Here is a 13,709-nt window from a genome sequence, read left to right on the forward strand (position 1 = left end):
TGGACCCATTTTTTTCCTCTCCTTCAAAACTTTCTTCCTAGTTCCCTTCTCCAGCAGCGTTTCTCTAATTAACCTCCCTGGCCCCATCGCTTCCTCATTCTGCAGAATCCCAGCTAAGCAGCTGCAGCCTTCCAGAGCTGTGGTGCATAGAGACCATGGAGACCACCTAACCTAACCAGATCATTTTACTGATGAGAAAACAGGCCCAGAGAGGTGGCATACTTGTCTAGGGTCACAGAGCGGGTTGGAAAAGAGGACTTACGTCCCAAGACCCTCAACCTAGAATCTGTCCCTCTGTGTACATCACTGACCTCTTACATTGCCCAATGAGTTGTCTTTCCATCATATTGTGGGTGGCTTCCAGATTAGGGAGAGGAGAGAAGGAAATGGAGGCTTCAAAGATGGGAAGGATTTTGAATGAAGCCTGGGGCCAAGGGGGGAAAGGGGTCCAGATTTGCCATGCTGAGTAGGAAGTAGTGGGGGGAATATGTGTAGTGGGGTGTTAGGAAGGCTGTGCGTGAGCAAGGACAAGGCTTAGAGATGTGGAGTGATGCATGTGGAAGAAGGAATAGACTATCAGAGGGGCCCCTCATTCCTTCCCTAGCCCTGTTTTTGCCCGCTCCCTCCATCTCTGACATGCCCAGCGCCAGCCATTTAGTAATGACCCTCAGAATGGCACTGTGGGCTTGCAGTCTGCCCCTTATCCCCCACCAGCCCCATCTGTGTGGCCAGGGTACTACCTTGGAGCCCCTGACTTCCACCCAGAGCCCCTGCCCTCTCTAGAGCAGGGGCCTCAGGGCAGCAGCAGGAGGAGATGGCCCAAGCCACCCCCGCCCGGCAAGTCACCACGGTCCATCCCTCCCCCCAAAGCCCATGCCCCCAAAAGTGGGGGTGAAGCGTTGCCGGAGAACTCACGTTCCATCCTCGTTGCTTCTGTAGAACACCAAGAAGGGGTCAGACTTCCCAAAGAAATCTTTCTTGTCCAGCTTGTTGGCACAGAACTGCATTGTGGCGACATCCTGGTGGGAAGGAGGGAGAAGAGGTATGTGAGGCACAGAAGGCTGGAGGGGGGCCCCGTCCCTACGGGGACACAGCCCCAGGGCCTGGGGATTCTGGGCCCCAAGCCAGTTAGAAAGGACAGCAGCTCACACTGCCCCGCACCACGTGCCAGGCCCTGAGCTAACAGGAGGGTCTCATTTCATCTTCAAACAACCCCACCCGGCAGGTCTGGTGGAGCAGCCGGGCAGTGAAGCAGGTGGATTCTGGAGCCGGCTGCCCCAGTTTGAATCCTGGCTCTACCAGTTTGTAGCTGTGTGACCAGGCAAGGGAGGTAACCTCTCAGAGCCTCAGTTTCCCCTCTGTAACATGGGGCTGATTGCAGTACACACTTCAAAGGGCTGTGGTGAGGGCTGAATGAGATCAAGTGTGTGAAGTCTGGAGCAGAGTGCAGGCACGTCACCCACTCGGTCAAGGTTCATGCACAAGGTATCATCACTATTGTACTGAGTGGCTCAGAGAGAGGTGCAATGACTAACTCAAGCCACTCTGAGCTTGGTCACCTAACCCCAAGCCCTCGCCGGCCACATCGCCTCACTCCCTTACATGACTGTATGGTTCCTAGAGGACATTCAAGTTTAAGTATCACTTTCACATGCACTGACTCACAAGAGGCTCATCTAACTCTCAGGTAGCTATAGCTGGACCATGACCCCCCCATTTTACAGCTGAGGAGCCTAAAGCTCAGAGCAGGGAGCAACCCCTACAAGTTTATCAAACAGAGCCCTGGGTTTCTGACTCCCCTGACTAGTTCACGGCTTTGGCTGACCCAGACCTAACACTCAACCCAAGAGCATAAGGAAGGTACCAGGACTAGTGAGAATCGGTTGACCTCTCCTCTCACACGGCTCCTAGCCCCTCAGCTTGCTGCAGCCAGCAGGGCACTGGGCAGAGATGCCTCCATGTCCTCCTCTTTGCCCATCCCCGTGTGGTCTCTTCAACCTGAAAGCTCTGCATCCCGACAAATCAGCTGCCAACTGGCCAGAGCTCAAGGCTCTGTCAATAGTCCCTGGGGCCTGGCCTGGCCCTGGAGGGAAGCAAGGCAGGAAGCAAGCCACCCAGCTCTCACGCTGCCCGCTTCCTCTCAGTGGCGAAGAGGGTCTCTGGAGATCAGTGTCCTACAGCCCAACGAGGACCAAAATGGTGGCAGGGATGAAGATGCAACCTCTCACAGCTTGAAGGACATGGTCAAAGGTTGGGGCAGTGGGTACGATATAATGGTTAAGAATATGGTCTCTGGAGCCAGGCTGCCTGCTTCCGTTCCATCCCCTTACTAGCTGTGTGACCTAGGGCAAGTTACTCACCCTCTCTGTGCTCAGTTTCCTCATCTGTAAAATGGGGGTACAGGCAAGGCCTACCTCATAGGCTTGTGAGACTGAAATGAGTTAATTGACAGCAGCGCTGAGATCAGTATATTGCACGCACCAAGTGTGTACAAGTTATGATGATTTGGATATTTCTCCCCTCCCCCCGCCCAGCGTGTGGTCTCTGTCCCTGCCCCGCTCCCACCTCTACCACCTCATATGCCTTCCCTCAAGGACATCTGACAACAGCAAACAGAGCATCCCTCCATTCACTTGCTCATTCATTCATTCAACAAACATGTATTAGATACCATCTGTGTGGGCCTGTCACTGAACTCAGTGCTTTACAGCCTTATCATATTTAGCCCTCAGAATAATCCTTTGTTGCTTTTTACAAATGAGGACGCTGGGGGTTGGGGGAGCTAGGTCACCTGCCCAAGATCACCAGCTGGCAACTGGTAGAGCAGAAATTCAACATGTATGAACTCAACATGACTTCAAAGTCATGCCTCTTCCAGCACAGAGCACACTATAGTTCATGAGACCCGCTTCCCTGTATCTTTAGAGTCGCTGATTTCTTCTGACTCGGGTCAGGGCTGGATTTGGGTTAGCCTGGGCTGAGAGGGTCTCCTGAAGGGAGGCCCTGAGGGGCAGTGCTGGGGTACAGTGGCCAGCACACGGAGGCGCCCAGGTAATGATGGCTTTTATCATGTCCCTCAGCATCGCCCACCTGAGAGGGACAAGGAGGCCGGATTGAGGGCTTCCAAGGCCTAGAAGCCCCAGGAATCTGAGAGCCTCCTGAGAAATCTAGGACTTCAGATCTGGAATAGAGAATGGCTGACTTACCGAGCACTTACTCGATGCCAGGTGCTGTGTTAAGCCTTCTCTTTACATACATTATTTCGCTGAATCCTCATTATAACAGTATGAAGTAACTCCTCTAGTCTCCCAGTTTACAGATGAGGAAACTGAGGCTTTTAGAGGTCATCCAAGATCACACAGTGATGGTAACAAAGGCAGTTAGACTTCAGGGCTTTCCCTCACACCCTCCCAGAAAGATCTCTAGCCTTCTAAGTCCATCCCCAGCAGTCACTATCTTTCCCCAGGAGAAAGTTCCAATCCCATCCCATGCTGGATGGAGGGAGCACTTTAAATGCCTCCCTGGGGAGTTTCATCTCAAGGCCTAGAAAGAGGAGGAAGCCTAGGACCTGGTAGGCTCCTCCCTGCACTGGCTATATAATTTGTGGGACCCAGTAAAAAGGGAAAATGTGAGGTCCTTTGTTCAAAGAGTATTAAGAGATTTCAAGACTGTAACAGCAGAGCAGTAAACCAAGAGCAGGTCCTGTGTGACTGAACAGATCACATGCCCATAAAGTGGGCCCTGGATGGAACCATCAGCGGCATCAGAAAACAGACCAGACTTTGCTGAGTAGGAGCCCCAGCAAGGAATGCAAAGCTCTGAGTTCTAGTTTGTCCCAGCAGTCCTTCAAGCCCTCTGAGCCTGTTTCCTCATCTATAAAGTGATGCACTGGACAGGATGATCACCACTGTCCTTTTCAGCTGGGCGGTTTAGGTTTTGGTGCTGATGCCACAGGGAGCGTACTGGGAAAGGGGCGGCATCTGGGGAAGGCTGGCGCTCAGGGGACAGTCTGGGAATCCAGGATCCCTCCAGCATAGCTTGGTGGTTATCACAGTGACTTCTCCCACATCTGGAGGTCACCTGTGTGACACCTTCACCTGAATAAATACAGGCAAGCTGCACATGACACCTATACTGGTTGACTACGAAATACACACATATATTTGAAACAACCAAAACAGATGCCACAAAATCCAGAGGCAAAGCTCTTATTTTTCCTTCCTAGGAGGACCCCTGCGGGCCCTGCAAGATCAGGGAGGGGAGGAGGAATATCAGAAAAATATTAGTGCAGAACTTAATAGACCCTAACTTCCAGGACTATTTAGTGCTCCACTGGGAGGGCCATGGTCCCAGCACAGCACCTGACAGAGAGAACAGTACAAAGGAGCCACAGACACCTGGTTGGAACCCCAGCTCTGCCATCTACTAGCTGAGCAGCCTGGGGCAAGCAATTTAACCTAAGTCTTGGTATTCTCCTCTGGAAAAATGGAGTAATAATGCCCCCTGTGAGACTGTTGGGAAGACCAAGGGAGATGATATATGTTAAGTACCAGTCCACAGTGCCCAGCATAGAACAGCTAAAAGAATAGAAGCCAACACTCGCCAAGTGCCATCTACTCCTGGGCTGACCCATATGGAATTGCCAATGTTCAACTCGTGTTTATCTACGATAACTACAATCGTTATTCCTATTTTAAAGCTGAGGAGGCTGAGGCACAGAGAAGTTAATACCCTTTCCTGAAGCTACAAAGCTTAGTAAGAGGAGAAGCTTGGATTGAAACAAGACAGTCTGGCTCCAAAGATTAATAACTGAGATTCCAAATGATGACCCCGAATCATCAAGATAAGTTTAATTATGTTTTGTAGCCTCAGTTTGAGAAGTCAGAGAAGTGTGAAATCCATTTTAGAAAAGTCTCCTCTATGCAAGCTAGCTTAAAGAAAAAAAGACTGACTCTGAAATTCATCTAACTGGAAACATCCACCAGTGAGCCACATCTCATTCCCCCACCCCACCCCCATGGCAAATATGTGTGAGGCATTGCTGGGAGCTTATTTTGTTCTTCAACCTGATCTGCCTTCCCTATTGCCACCCAGACCCAGAAACATTCGCCAAAAGCCCATTATGATAAACTATATGGGGCCATTGTCAAATCCGTGGGCATAAGACAGAACTTCAGAGAGCTTTCTAGGCTATAACCAAGGCAAGGTTCCTCCCTAATGGGTGTGTGGCCCATGGGGAGCCTGTGAGACAAGGAGCATGGAGCTGCTTGGGGACTTGCTTTTGAAGGTGCTTCTGGGTTATGTCAATAGTCCTATTTACTATGCTTCAACTGTTCCCCTTAAATAAGGGTTAATGAATGAATCAACCCTTGATATACATGTGACCCCAGGAAGAGGCTAGGGAAGCGGCAATAAAATGCACTGGGCCAGCAGGATCAGGGAGCAGCAAATTCTGGCTGAGGGTCAGAGGTCCTGCTGTTTGACATTCTCAGCCTGGCAGTGGGGCTCTCTGAACACATGATATGCCTGTCCCAAACCAGAAGCATCTCTGGAATCAACTGCAGAGATGATAAAACAGCTCCCGCAATATATAATTTTCTGCAATTTCTGCCTTTTCACCCTATCTTTTAAAAAAACATATTAAGTTCTTCTAAAACAGCAGGATTGCCTCAATTTGCATCTTTCCGCATGTTAATCAGGCTGCTTGGGAGACCACAGCAAACAGCCTTTCTCTCTGGGATGGTGGCCTGGCCCACTCTAGTATGTTAGGCCTCCCTGACCCAGGAGGTCAGCAAGTGGGCTGAAGGCTGGGAGAGGGTAGCAACACTCCGGGGGTTGGGGGTGGAGAATGGAAGGCTGCTCTGGCTTGGGTCTTGCTGGCAGCCCCCAGGATCAGAGCAAGGATAAGGCAAGCGCAAAATTTAAGGGACTCCAAAAATCTCAATAATCAAAGATTTTAATGAGATTTTTTTGATGTGGACCATTTTTAAAGTCTTTATTGAATGTTACAATATTGTTTCTGTTTTATGTTTTGGTGTTTTGGCTGCGAGCCATGTGGGATCTTAGCTCCCCCACCAGGGATCAAACTCGCACCCCTGCATTAGAAGGTGAAGTCTCAAACACTGGACTGCCAGGGAAGTCCCTAATGCGATATTTTAAAAAATCAAAATCAATGCAAAAATCCATGATACATAAAATATCAAAAATCTGAATAAAGCCATTTTACAGATGAAGAAACTGAGGCACAGAGAGGTCAAGTAACCTGCCCAGGGTCACAGAGCTCGTAAGCAATGGCATTTGGTCTGGATCCAGAGACCAAGTTCTAACCACTTTTCCCTACTGCTCACATGCATTTTTAAATAGATGGTGGAACCATGGTGACATTTACTGTCTTCTCTTTAATATTTGCTGCATTTTCCAAATTTCCTGGAATTAGTACATTGCCTTTTTTAGTCTGAAAAAGAAGACATTGATTAAAAAGAAAAAACCTATATGGGAAAAGGATCCGAAAAAAGAATGGATATATATATATCACTGAATCACTTTGTCGTACACCTGAAACTAACACAATATTGTAAATCAATTATACCCCAATATAAAATAAAAATTAAATTAAAAAATAAAAATAAAGAATCATTAGCCACAACTCTGAAATTTAGCATTCCCGTAGGGAGAAACACAACTCAGAGCTGGGGGTGATTCCGTGACCAGTGACCTTCAGAAGGGCTTCTGCATTCATAGAGGGGCCCAGAGCCCCGGCCTGCCTGGGGTGTAGGCATTCAGGGATAGAAGCAAAGACTCCATAGGCTAGAGTTTATTCTAATGCAGATGGTGAGTATTAAAGTTGGTCTAGGAGGCTAGGCCTGTCGCTACACATTGACGGGAATAACCACCTTGAGGTCAAGCTGGTTTTTCTCTCCTGTCTTAATGAGTGACTTCTCAAGCAATCCAATCAGTTGTGTAACTGTTGATTTGGTCATTCAGAGGCTGAATACTCCAGATTGACCATTTTTCCTCCTGCTCATTGAGCCTGTGTGTCTGGCATACTAACCAAAATCCATCAACTAAAGTTCAAAGAAAAATGGAACAATTCAGCTATGAGGATGTTCACTGCAGTAATAATTATACTGTTTCCTTTAAGAGAATAGCTTTAATAAATTATGGCCCATCCATAAACAGAAAAATGATATACAGCTATTAAAAATGTCTTCCAAGAATATCTAGTGACATGGGAAAATAAATCTGGTTACCATATTCTACTAATTATAAGAAAAAACTATATATTTGTACGCCCAGAAAAAAAGCCTTGGAGGAAATGTATCAAATCACATCAACAGTGATTATCCCTTGTTGATGTTTCTATTCTTTGTATTTTCCAACTGTCTGTTAGAAACATGTTATTTTTCTAGCATCAGGAAAAGTGTTTTTGTTTTGTTTCCTTTCATTCTGTTTTTTTTTTTTAACCAGAAAGATAATTTCTAAGACCAAAACATTACAAATTAACTTTTTTAAAAGGTGATGTCTGAATCCTGATCATTTATCATGAAGAACACTTACACTTGTGCTGGCCACACACACATTTTTCCCAAACATCAACCTGCATATTCTGACACTCAGAAAACCTTCACCACTACCCCCCACTTCACCTTACCTCTTTCTTCCTACCTTTCTCCCTCCGTCCCAGGACTCTTCCTGAGCCTCCCATATAAAGACACTGGGCTCTCTCTGAAGTTTGTCTTTAGAACAATGAGAGTTCTGACTTAACAGGATTCAAAGCTAAGCTCCCCGGCCACAAGGTCCCACACAACCTGGCCTCCACACTCACCCACACCCTTGCCTCTCTGATGTCACTCATCACTCTTTTCCTGCTCCTGGGCCTTTGCAAGAGCTAACCTCTTTGCCTGGATCCATCTCCCCCCAGGTAGCTGCAAGGGCTCAGTGCCTCACCTGTATGTATTTTGGAATAGTGTACAGTATATCCATGAATTTTCCTTCAAGATACTAAAGAGTGCTATAAAATATTTGTTATAAAAAAGAGGCAGGGGGTCTTCCCTGGTGGTGCAGTGGTTAAGAATCCTCCTGCCAATGCAGGGGACACGGGTTCGTGCCCCGGTCCGGGAAGATCCCACGTGCCGCGGAGTGGCTAGGCCCGTGAGACACAACTACTGAGCCTGCGCGTCTGGAGCCTGTGCTCCGCAACGGGAGAGGCCGCGACAGTGAGAGGCCCGCGCACCGCGATGAAGAGTGGCCCCCGCTCGCCGCAACTGGAGAAAGCCCTTGCACAGAAACGAAGACCCAATACAGCCATAAATAAATAAATAAATAAATAAATAAATAAATAAATGTATTAAAAAAAAAAAGAGGCAGGGTTGAGGACCACTGCTGTGCTGTGATTGCTGGTTGGCAATTTCTGTCTCTCTCTCTCATACTAAATTGGAAACTCTGGGAGGGCATGAACTGAGCCAAAGCATATCTGATGAAATGAAATGAATGAATACACGAGCAGGCTGGTGATACCTAAAAGGGGCGGGGGAGGGGCAGCTGCAGTGTGAAGCTTTGACTCCCTCGGCTTGTGAGAGGTGAGCCACACTTTTGCCAGTGTGTACAGGGACCTGACTGGGAGGCAGTGAGAATGTGCATCCGGCCAGGATCTCCTGGTTCCAGAGCAAGGCTGGTCTGGGTGGCTGGCAGCCCTAAGGGTAGCTAAGGGTCTGGGGAGGGGAAGGCAAGGAGCTATCTGCTCCCTGCACCCGCAACACCCCACTGCCTCTCTCCAGAAGCCCAGCCACTCACCATGCCTGCTAAAGGCTACCGGCCTGACAAAGACCACAGCCCACAGCTGTTCCATGTACCATGAAGACTCGGGACTTCCCTGGGTGAGGGAAAGACTCCCTGAACCAAGGCTTGGGCTAGAATCCTGCAGTCTTAGGCAGGTCACTTCAACCTCTCTGCATCTGTGCACTGGGTTACTCACACCTACCCAGCCCTGAGCCCCATGGTGACAATCAAATAGACTGTTAACATGAGAGTCTTGGTCAACTGTGAGGACTATGCAAATACTGCTCAGTATTACACGGAAAAATCATTGTTTTACTGATGAGCATAATGAACTCCTGGGTCATTCAGAGCCCCTTCAGGAGATTAACTCATCGTTGTCAATATCAAGTATCACTGAATAATATTTTGGATCAAATTCGGATTGTTGGAACTTTCTTGGTATTTAAATTCCAGATGAGAAGGGCTTTTCTATAACCCATCAAAGCATGCTGGTGACCCGCTGGAGTCTACTCTAATCTTTTGCTGGTCCCTGCCTGCCCACACCATCCCCATGGATGAAGGGAGGGTTTGTCTGCTTTGGCAGAATATATCCATTTGAGCAGGAAGCCCTGCTCTGGTGAAAAACCATCTCTCAGACTCCACCCTCTTCCTTTGATCCTCCTACTGAATGCTGGAACGACAGAAGCAAAGCCGTTCAGATGTAATTATTTTAATTCAGCCAGATGCTGGGAATTAGTCTCTTTTCCTTGCAAGTATTCTAGGGAAAGACAGAACTCAGCCAAAGATGCCCCAAAAGAAAAGGAGCTGACAATATCAAGAGGAAGGGAGGGAGCCCTCCCCAACCCCCACTTGCTCTGAAACAGCTTAAATCAAAGAAACTGCTGTCATCCCTGGATGAAGGCGGGGAAGGGAGGAGTGGGGAAGGAGGAGGAGGAGGCAGAGCCTAAGGGGTATTAAACCCAGACTGTTTACCAATCCCGGAAAAGTAGACCAATAAGAGCACCCAGCATTGTCTAGAGCTTTAGAATTTCCAAAGCAATTTCACTTGCATTACTTTATTTAATTATAAACTAGGGAGGAAGTCACCAACTGAGTTATAAGCATGGGGGCAAACTGAATCTAGGCTTCAGGGAATTCAGATTCAACCTTTCCCAGACACCCACTGGGAGCCCAGCCCCTGCTAGGCACAGTCACCTTCACAATCTCCTTTAATCCTCACAGCCACCCTATCAGCCCCAGCATACATGTGGGGAAACTGAGGCTCAGGAAGCTTGAGCAGAAGCTCTAGTCTACGCATCAGCTGCATTCTCTCCCTTGTTGGGACTCTAACAGCGTTGAGGTCACCAGCATACATAGGCATAGGAGTTTTCATCATCACCTGCTTCTAAACATTTGGTTTGTGCTTCCTATTCATTCAGTCACAGATTCACAAAAGAACCCCTGTGATCACCTACTGCACGCCACGCCCTCTACTGGGTGTATAGGAGGGGGAGGTTTGGTCCTGCGGTCAAGTTCCTCCAGACCCACTGAGGTAAACAGACAAGTAGAGAAACCAGATTGAGCAATTGTGTTTGAGATGATTTGGTCATTGTTATACTGCCCTGTCCTAACAATCCTGTGTCTTATTCTCCAACTGGAAGGCCCTGAAAGCAGAGTTTGGGGCACTACAGCCTAGTCATGAAAGACCCTGGCTCTAGGACCAGACTGCCTGGGCTCACATCTCTTCTACTCAGTGGCTGTGTGACCTTGGGCAGGTCCCTTAACCTCTCTGTAAAATGAGAACCATATACATCAGATATTATAATACATCATTCTACGGATTACATTACATATTATAATACATCAGATAAATAAACTGATACTATATACCACTTAGCACAGTGTGTGTCTCAGAATAATCGCTCAATTAATATTGGCTAACAATTTATACCTCCATACATACCAGTAGTTCTCAAAGTATGGACCAGGAACCCCCAAGGGAGTCCACGAGGCCAAAGCTATTTTCATAATAATGCTGATAAGACATGGAGTTTTCTAGAAGTTATCCAACAGTGATATCATAACAGATTGACTGCAGAAGCTGATATGAAAATCCAGCTCTTCTGTTAAGCCAGACATTAAAGTGATATTTTAAAATATAAAGCAAAGCAGTCTTCTCAATAAATGAATTTTATTTTGGAAAATATAGTTATTTTTCAAAAAAGATGTTACTTCTGTTAACCTATAATGGGTTAAACTATTGTTATTTTTAAATGAATTAATACATAACTTAAATTTCTTTCTTTTTTTTTTTTTTTTTTTTTGGCAGCACCGTGCTGCCGCATGTGGGATCTCAATTCCCCAACCAGGGATTGAACCTGCGCCCCTACAGTGGAAGCGCGGAGTCTTAACCACTGGACTGCCAGGGAAGTCCCTCAATTTTAACTTCTAATATGGTAAATACTGATAGCTAATGGATACAATAGTTATACTGCCTTCCCAGGAAGGTCAGAAAATGCTGTTTCTCCTCATCCCTCCCAGGCCCTCTAATCTGAGCTGGATCCAGCCCCACAGGAAGCTGAGTTCCCAGGTTACCCCAGAATTGGTCTTGTGCTCACACTGTCGCTGTCTCCTCCTTTTCTCCTTATGACCCTCTATGTTCTCACCTGTGGCTCCTAATTAACCTAAGGGGCATGCAAGCCTGGGTAGTTTAGGGGAATAAGCCTGGGTTTCAGAATCAGGCTGACCTGGATTAGAACCCTGGCTCTACCACTTATTGTCCTTGAACAGGTGATTAGCCTCTCTGAACCTCACTTTCCTCATCCATAAAATGGGAATAACAACGGTTACCCTACCTCTTAGGATTGTTGTCAGAAGTAGTGATAACATGTAAAATGCCCAGACATTGATAGACAGAAACTATCACCATTACTGCATTTTATCAGCATTATTAGCTATTGGGTCCCCTGAGCCCCTTCTTGGGTGCTCAGCTACCTGCCAGCTGTCCCCATCTCCTTCTTTCCCACAGTCCCACAGAAGAAGCAAAACCAAGGGCTGCCTAGGATTGCAGACTCTGGCTTCCCAACACACACACACACACACACACACACACACACACACACACACCCCACATGCTCTCCCTCAGCCCCATGCAGGGGTGTCACCCTACTCCAGAGCTAAAAGTGAAAAATGACAACTAAATGCCAAGCGCCCAGGCTCCAAGAAAAGGCCCCTCTGTTGCTAGTGTCAGTGCCAAGGCAGTCTTGGCTCAAGGACAAGTGAGCGGTGGCCATGATGGGGAGTGGACCAGGGCTCCCAGCCCAGCTCTGCTGCTGACTGTGGGCGAGTTTCCTCCTGTCTCTGGGTCTCAGCTCAGCTGTAAAAAGGGAAGACACCTTCTAGCTCCGATGCTGTGGACTTCTACGACAGCCAGGTCAGACTGAGGAGCCCGGTCTTCCCCCAGTCCCTCCAACGACACACAACGGTCACAGAGAGGCCAGCTTGCTCTCTGTCACTGCTTCAACCCCACCCCCACCAGGTCCTGTCCTGGAGTCCCTCTGCCACTCACCCTGCAGTTGCTGAGCTCCTCAGCGGACAGGATGATGGTGCCACATTTCTTCCCTGGGACACCACTGGGAGAGGAGAAGATGAAAGAATGGAAAGTCAGACAAAGACAGAGCCACAAGCCTGAACTCTCCCTGAATCAGCCCTCTTCATCCTCCTCCCGCCACCCCCAACCATCCAGCAGATCTGCCCCAAAGCCCCTAAGAAGACACAGTCTCCTGTGGCCTAGGGCACTGCTTCCTGGGCCAGGCCCCCAGGCCTGGAGCTGCCCCGCCCCCTGCTCCCCAAGAGCCCGCCAAGGAGGGTACTGTCTGCAGTGAAAGTCCTAGAATTGGAAAAGCATCCAGACTCACCCGGAGGCTTCCAGACCAGTGGTCCTCAAACTTTCCATCCAAAGACCACTTCTGTGGGCAAAAGACCTCGTGGGCTAGCCACCCCACCCTGCACCCAGCTGATCCCCAGAGTCCTGGAACATTCCAGCTCTGAGCCACTCTGATTCATTGTAGGTGAGAGAGCAGTAAAAGGGGGTAAAGCAGGAGGACTGGTATACTCTTGGTGGCAGCTTGCCGGGCCCTCTCCCATGGCTCCCTCCCCTTAAACTTCTTGGCTGGGATCTCTCTGGGGGAGAGAGATCCCGGCCAACCATGTGCCTCCTCTGTGAGGGAGGCAACCGGGACATGAAGTCAACCCACCCAGAGAATCCCCTCTAGGAGGACAATTCCCAGGGTGGAGCTCTACCCAGGGGATCTGCACTACCTCTTCCTTAGATCAGGAGGGCCCCCTCCCCCAGGCACCATCCCATCCCATTCCGATTGTTTAGGACTAACCCAGGGGGGTCCCAGTGCAGCCAGGGGCCACTGGGAGGGAGAAGAAAATGGCACGTTGTCCAGTAGCTGTGTGACTTTGGGCTCACTACTACACCTCTCTGAATCTCAGTTTCATGGTCCATAAAATGGGTGTAATTGTAGCATCCATTTTACTAACTAATATGCACACACACAGTGCCCGGCACAGAGAAGGCCCTCAAGAGCACCATTTCTCTCCCTGCCTGGTTTCCTTTACAATCGTGCAAAGCTGATAAAATCCAGCCCCACAATTGGGCCAGCCTCAGGGTCACCAGCATGTTGACTGTGGATCACATTTTGAGAACCACTGATGGAGCTCTCCCCAGTGCCAGCTCTTAAAGGGAGAAGTTCTCAGACAGGGGAGGCATGGGAGCCGGTCCTGAGGGCTGATGAGACAGCCCAAATCTCTCCAAATCAGGTGAGCAGAGCAGAGGCTGCATCTCGAGGTTCCCCTGCCATAGGCAGGTGGCGGTGCCTGACAGCTTGTCCCCCTAGACTTGGGCAGCTGAGTTGAGTAACCCAAAGCCCCTCCCTACCTCCCCC

The 13,709-nt window shown here is 48.6% G+C and overlaps 1 protein-coding gene across 1 annotated transcript in view; it reads right to left on the bottom strand.

Annotated features, from left to right (window-relative positions):
- The window catches only part of CPNE5 (copine 5), a 92,047-nt gene that overhangs the window by 32,637 nt on the left and 45,701 nt on the right, over window positions 1-13,709 (bottom strand). The window contains exons 8-9 of the mRNA XM_024766391.1: window positions 12,326-12,389; window positions 916-1,019 (exon numbers count right to left, since the gene is read on the bottom strand). Coding sequence (XP_024622159.1) covers window positions 916-1,019; window positions 12,326-12,389 — 168 coding nt within the window. The remainder of the gene's footprint in view (window positions 1-915; window positions 1,020-12,325; window positions 12,390-13,709) is intronic.

The sequence above is a fragment of the Neophocaena asiaeorientalis genome, unplaced genomic scaffold (assembly GCF_003031525.2).
Source record: "Neophocaena asiaeorientalis asiaeorientalis breed wild unplaced genomic scaffold, Neophocaena_asiaeorientalis_V1.1 scaffold46, whole genome shotgun sequence".
Lineage (NCBI taxonomy): Eukaryota > Metazoa > Chordata > Mammalia > Artiodactyla > Phocoenidae > Neophocaena > Neophocaena asiaeorientalis.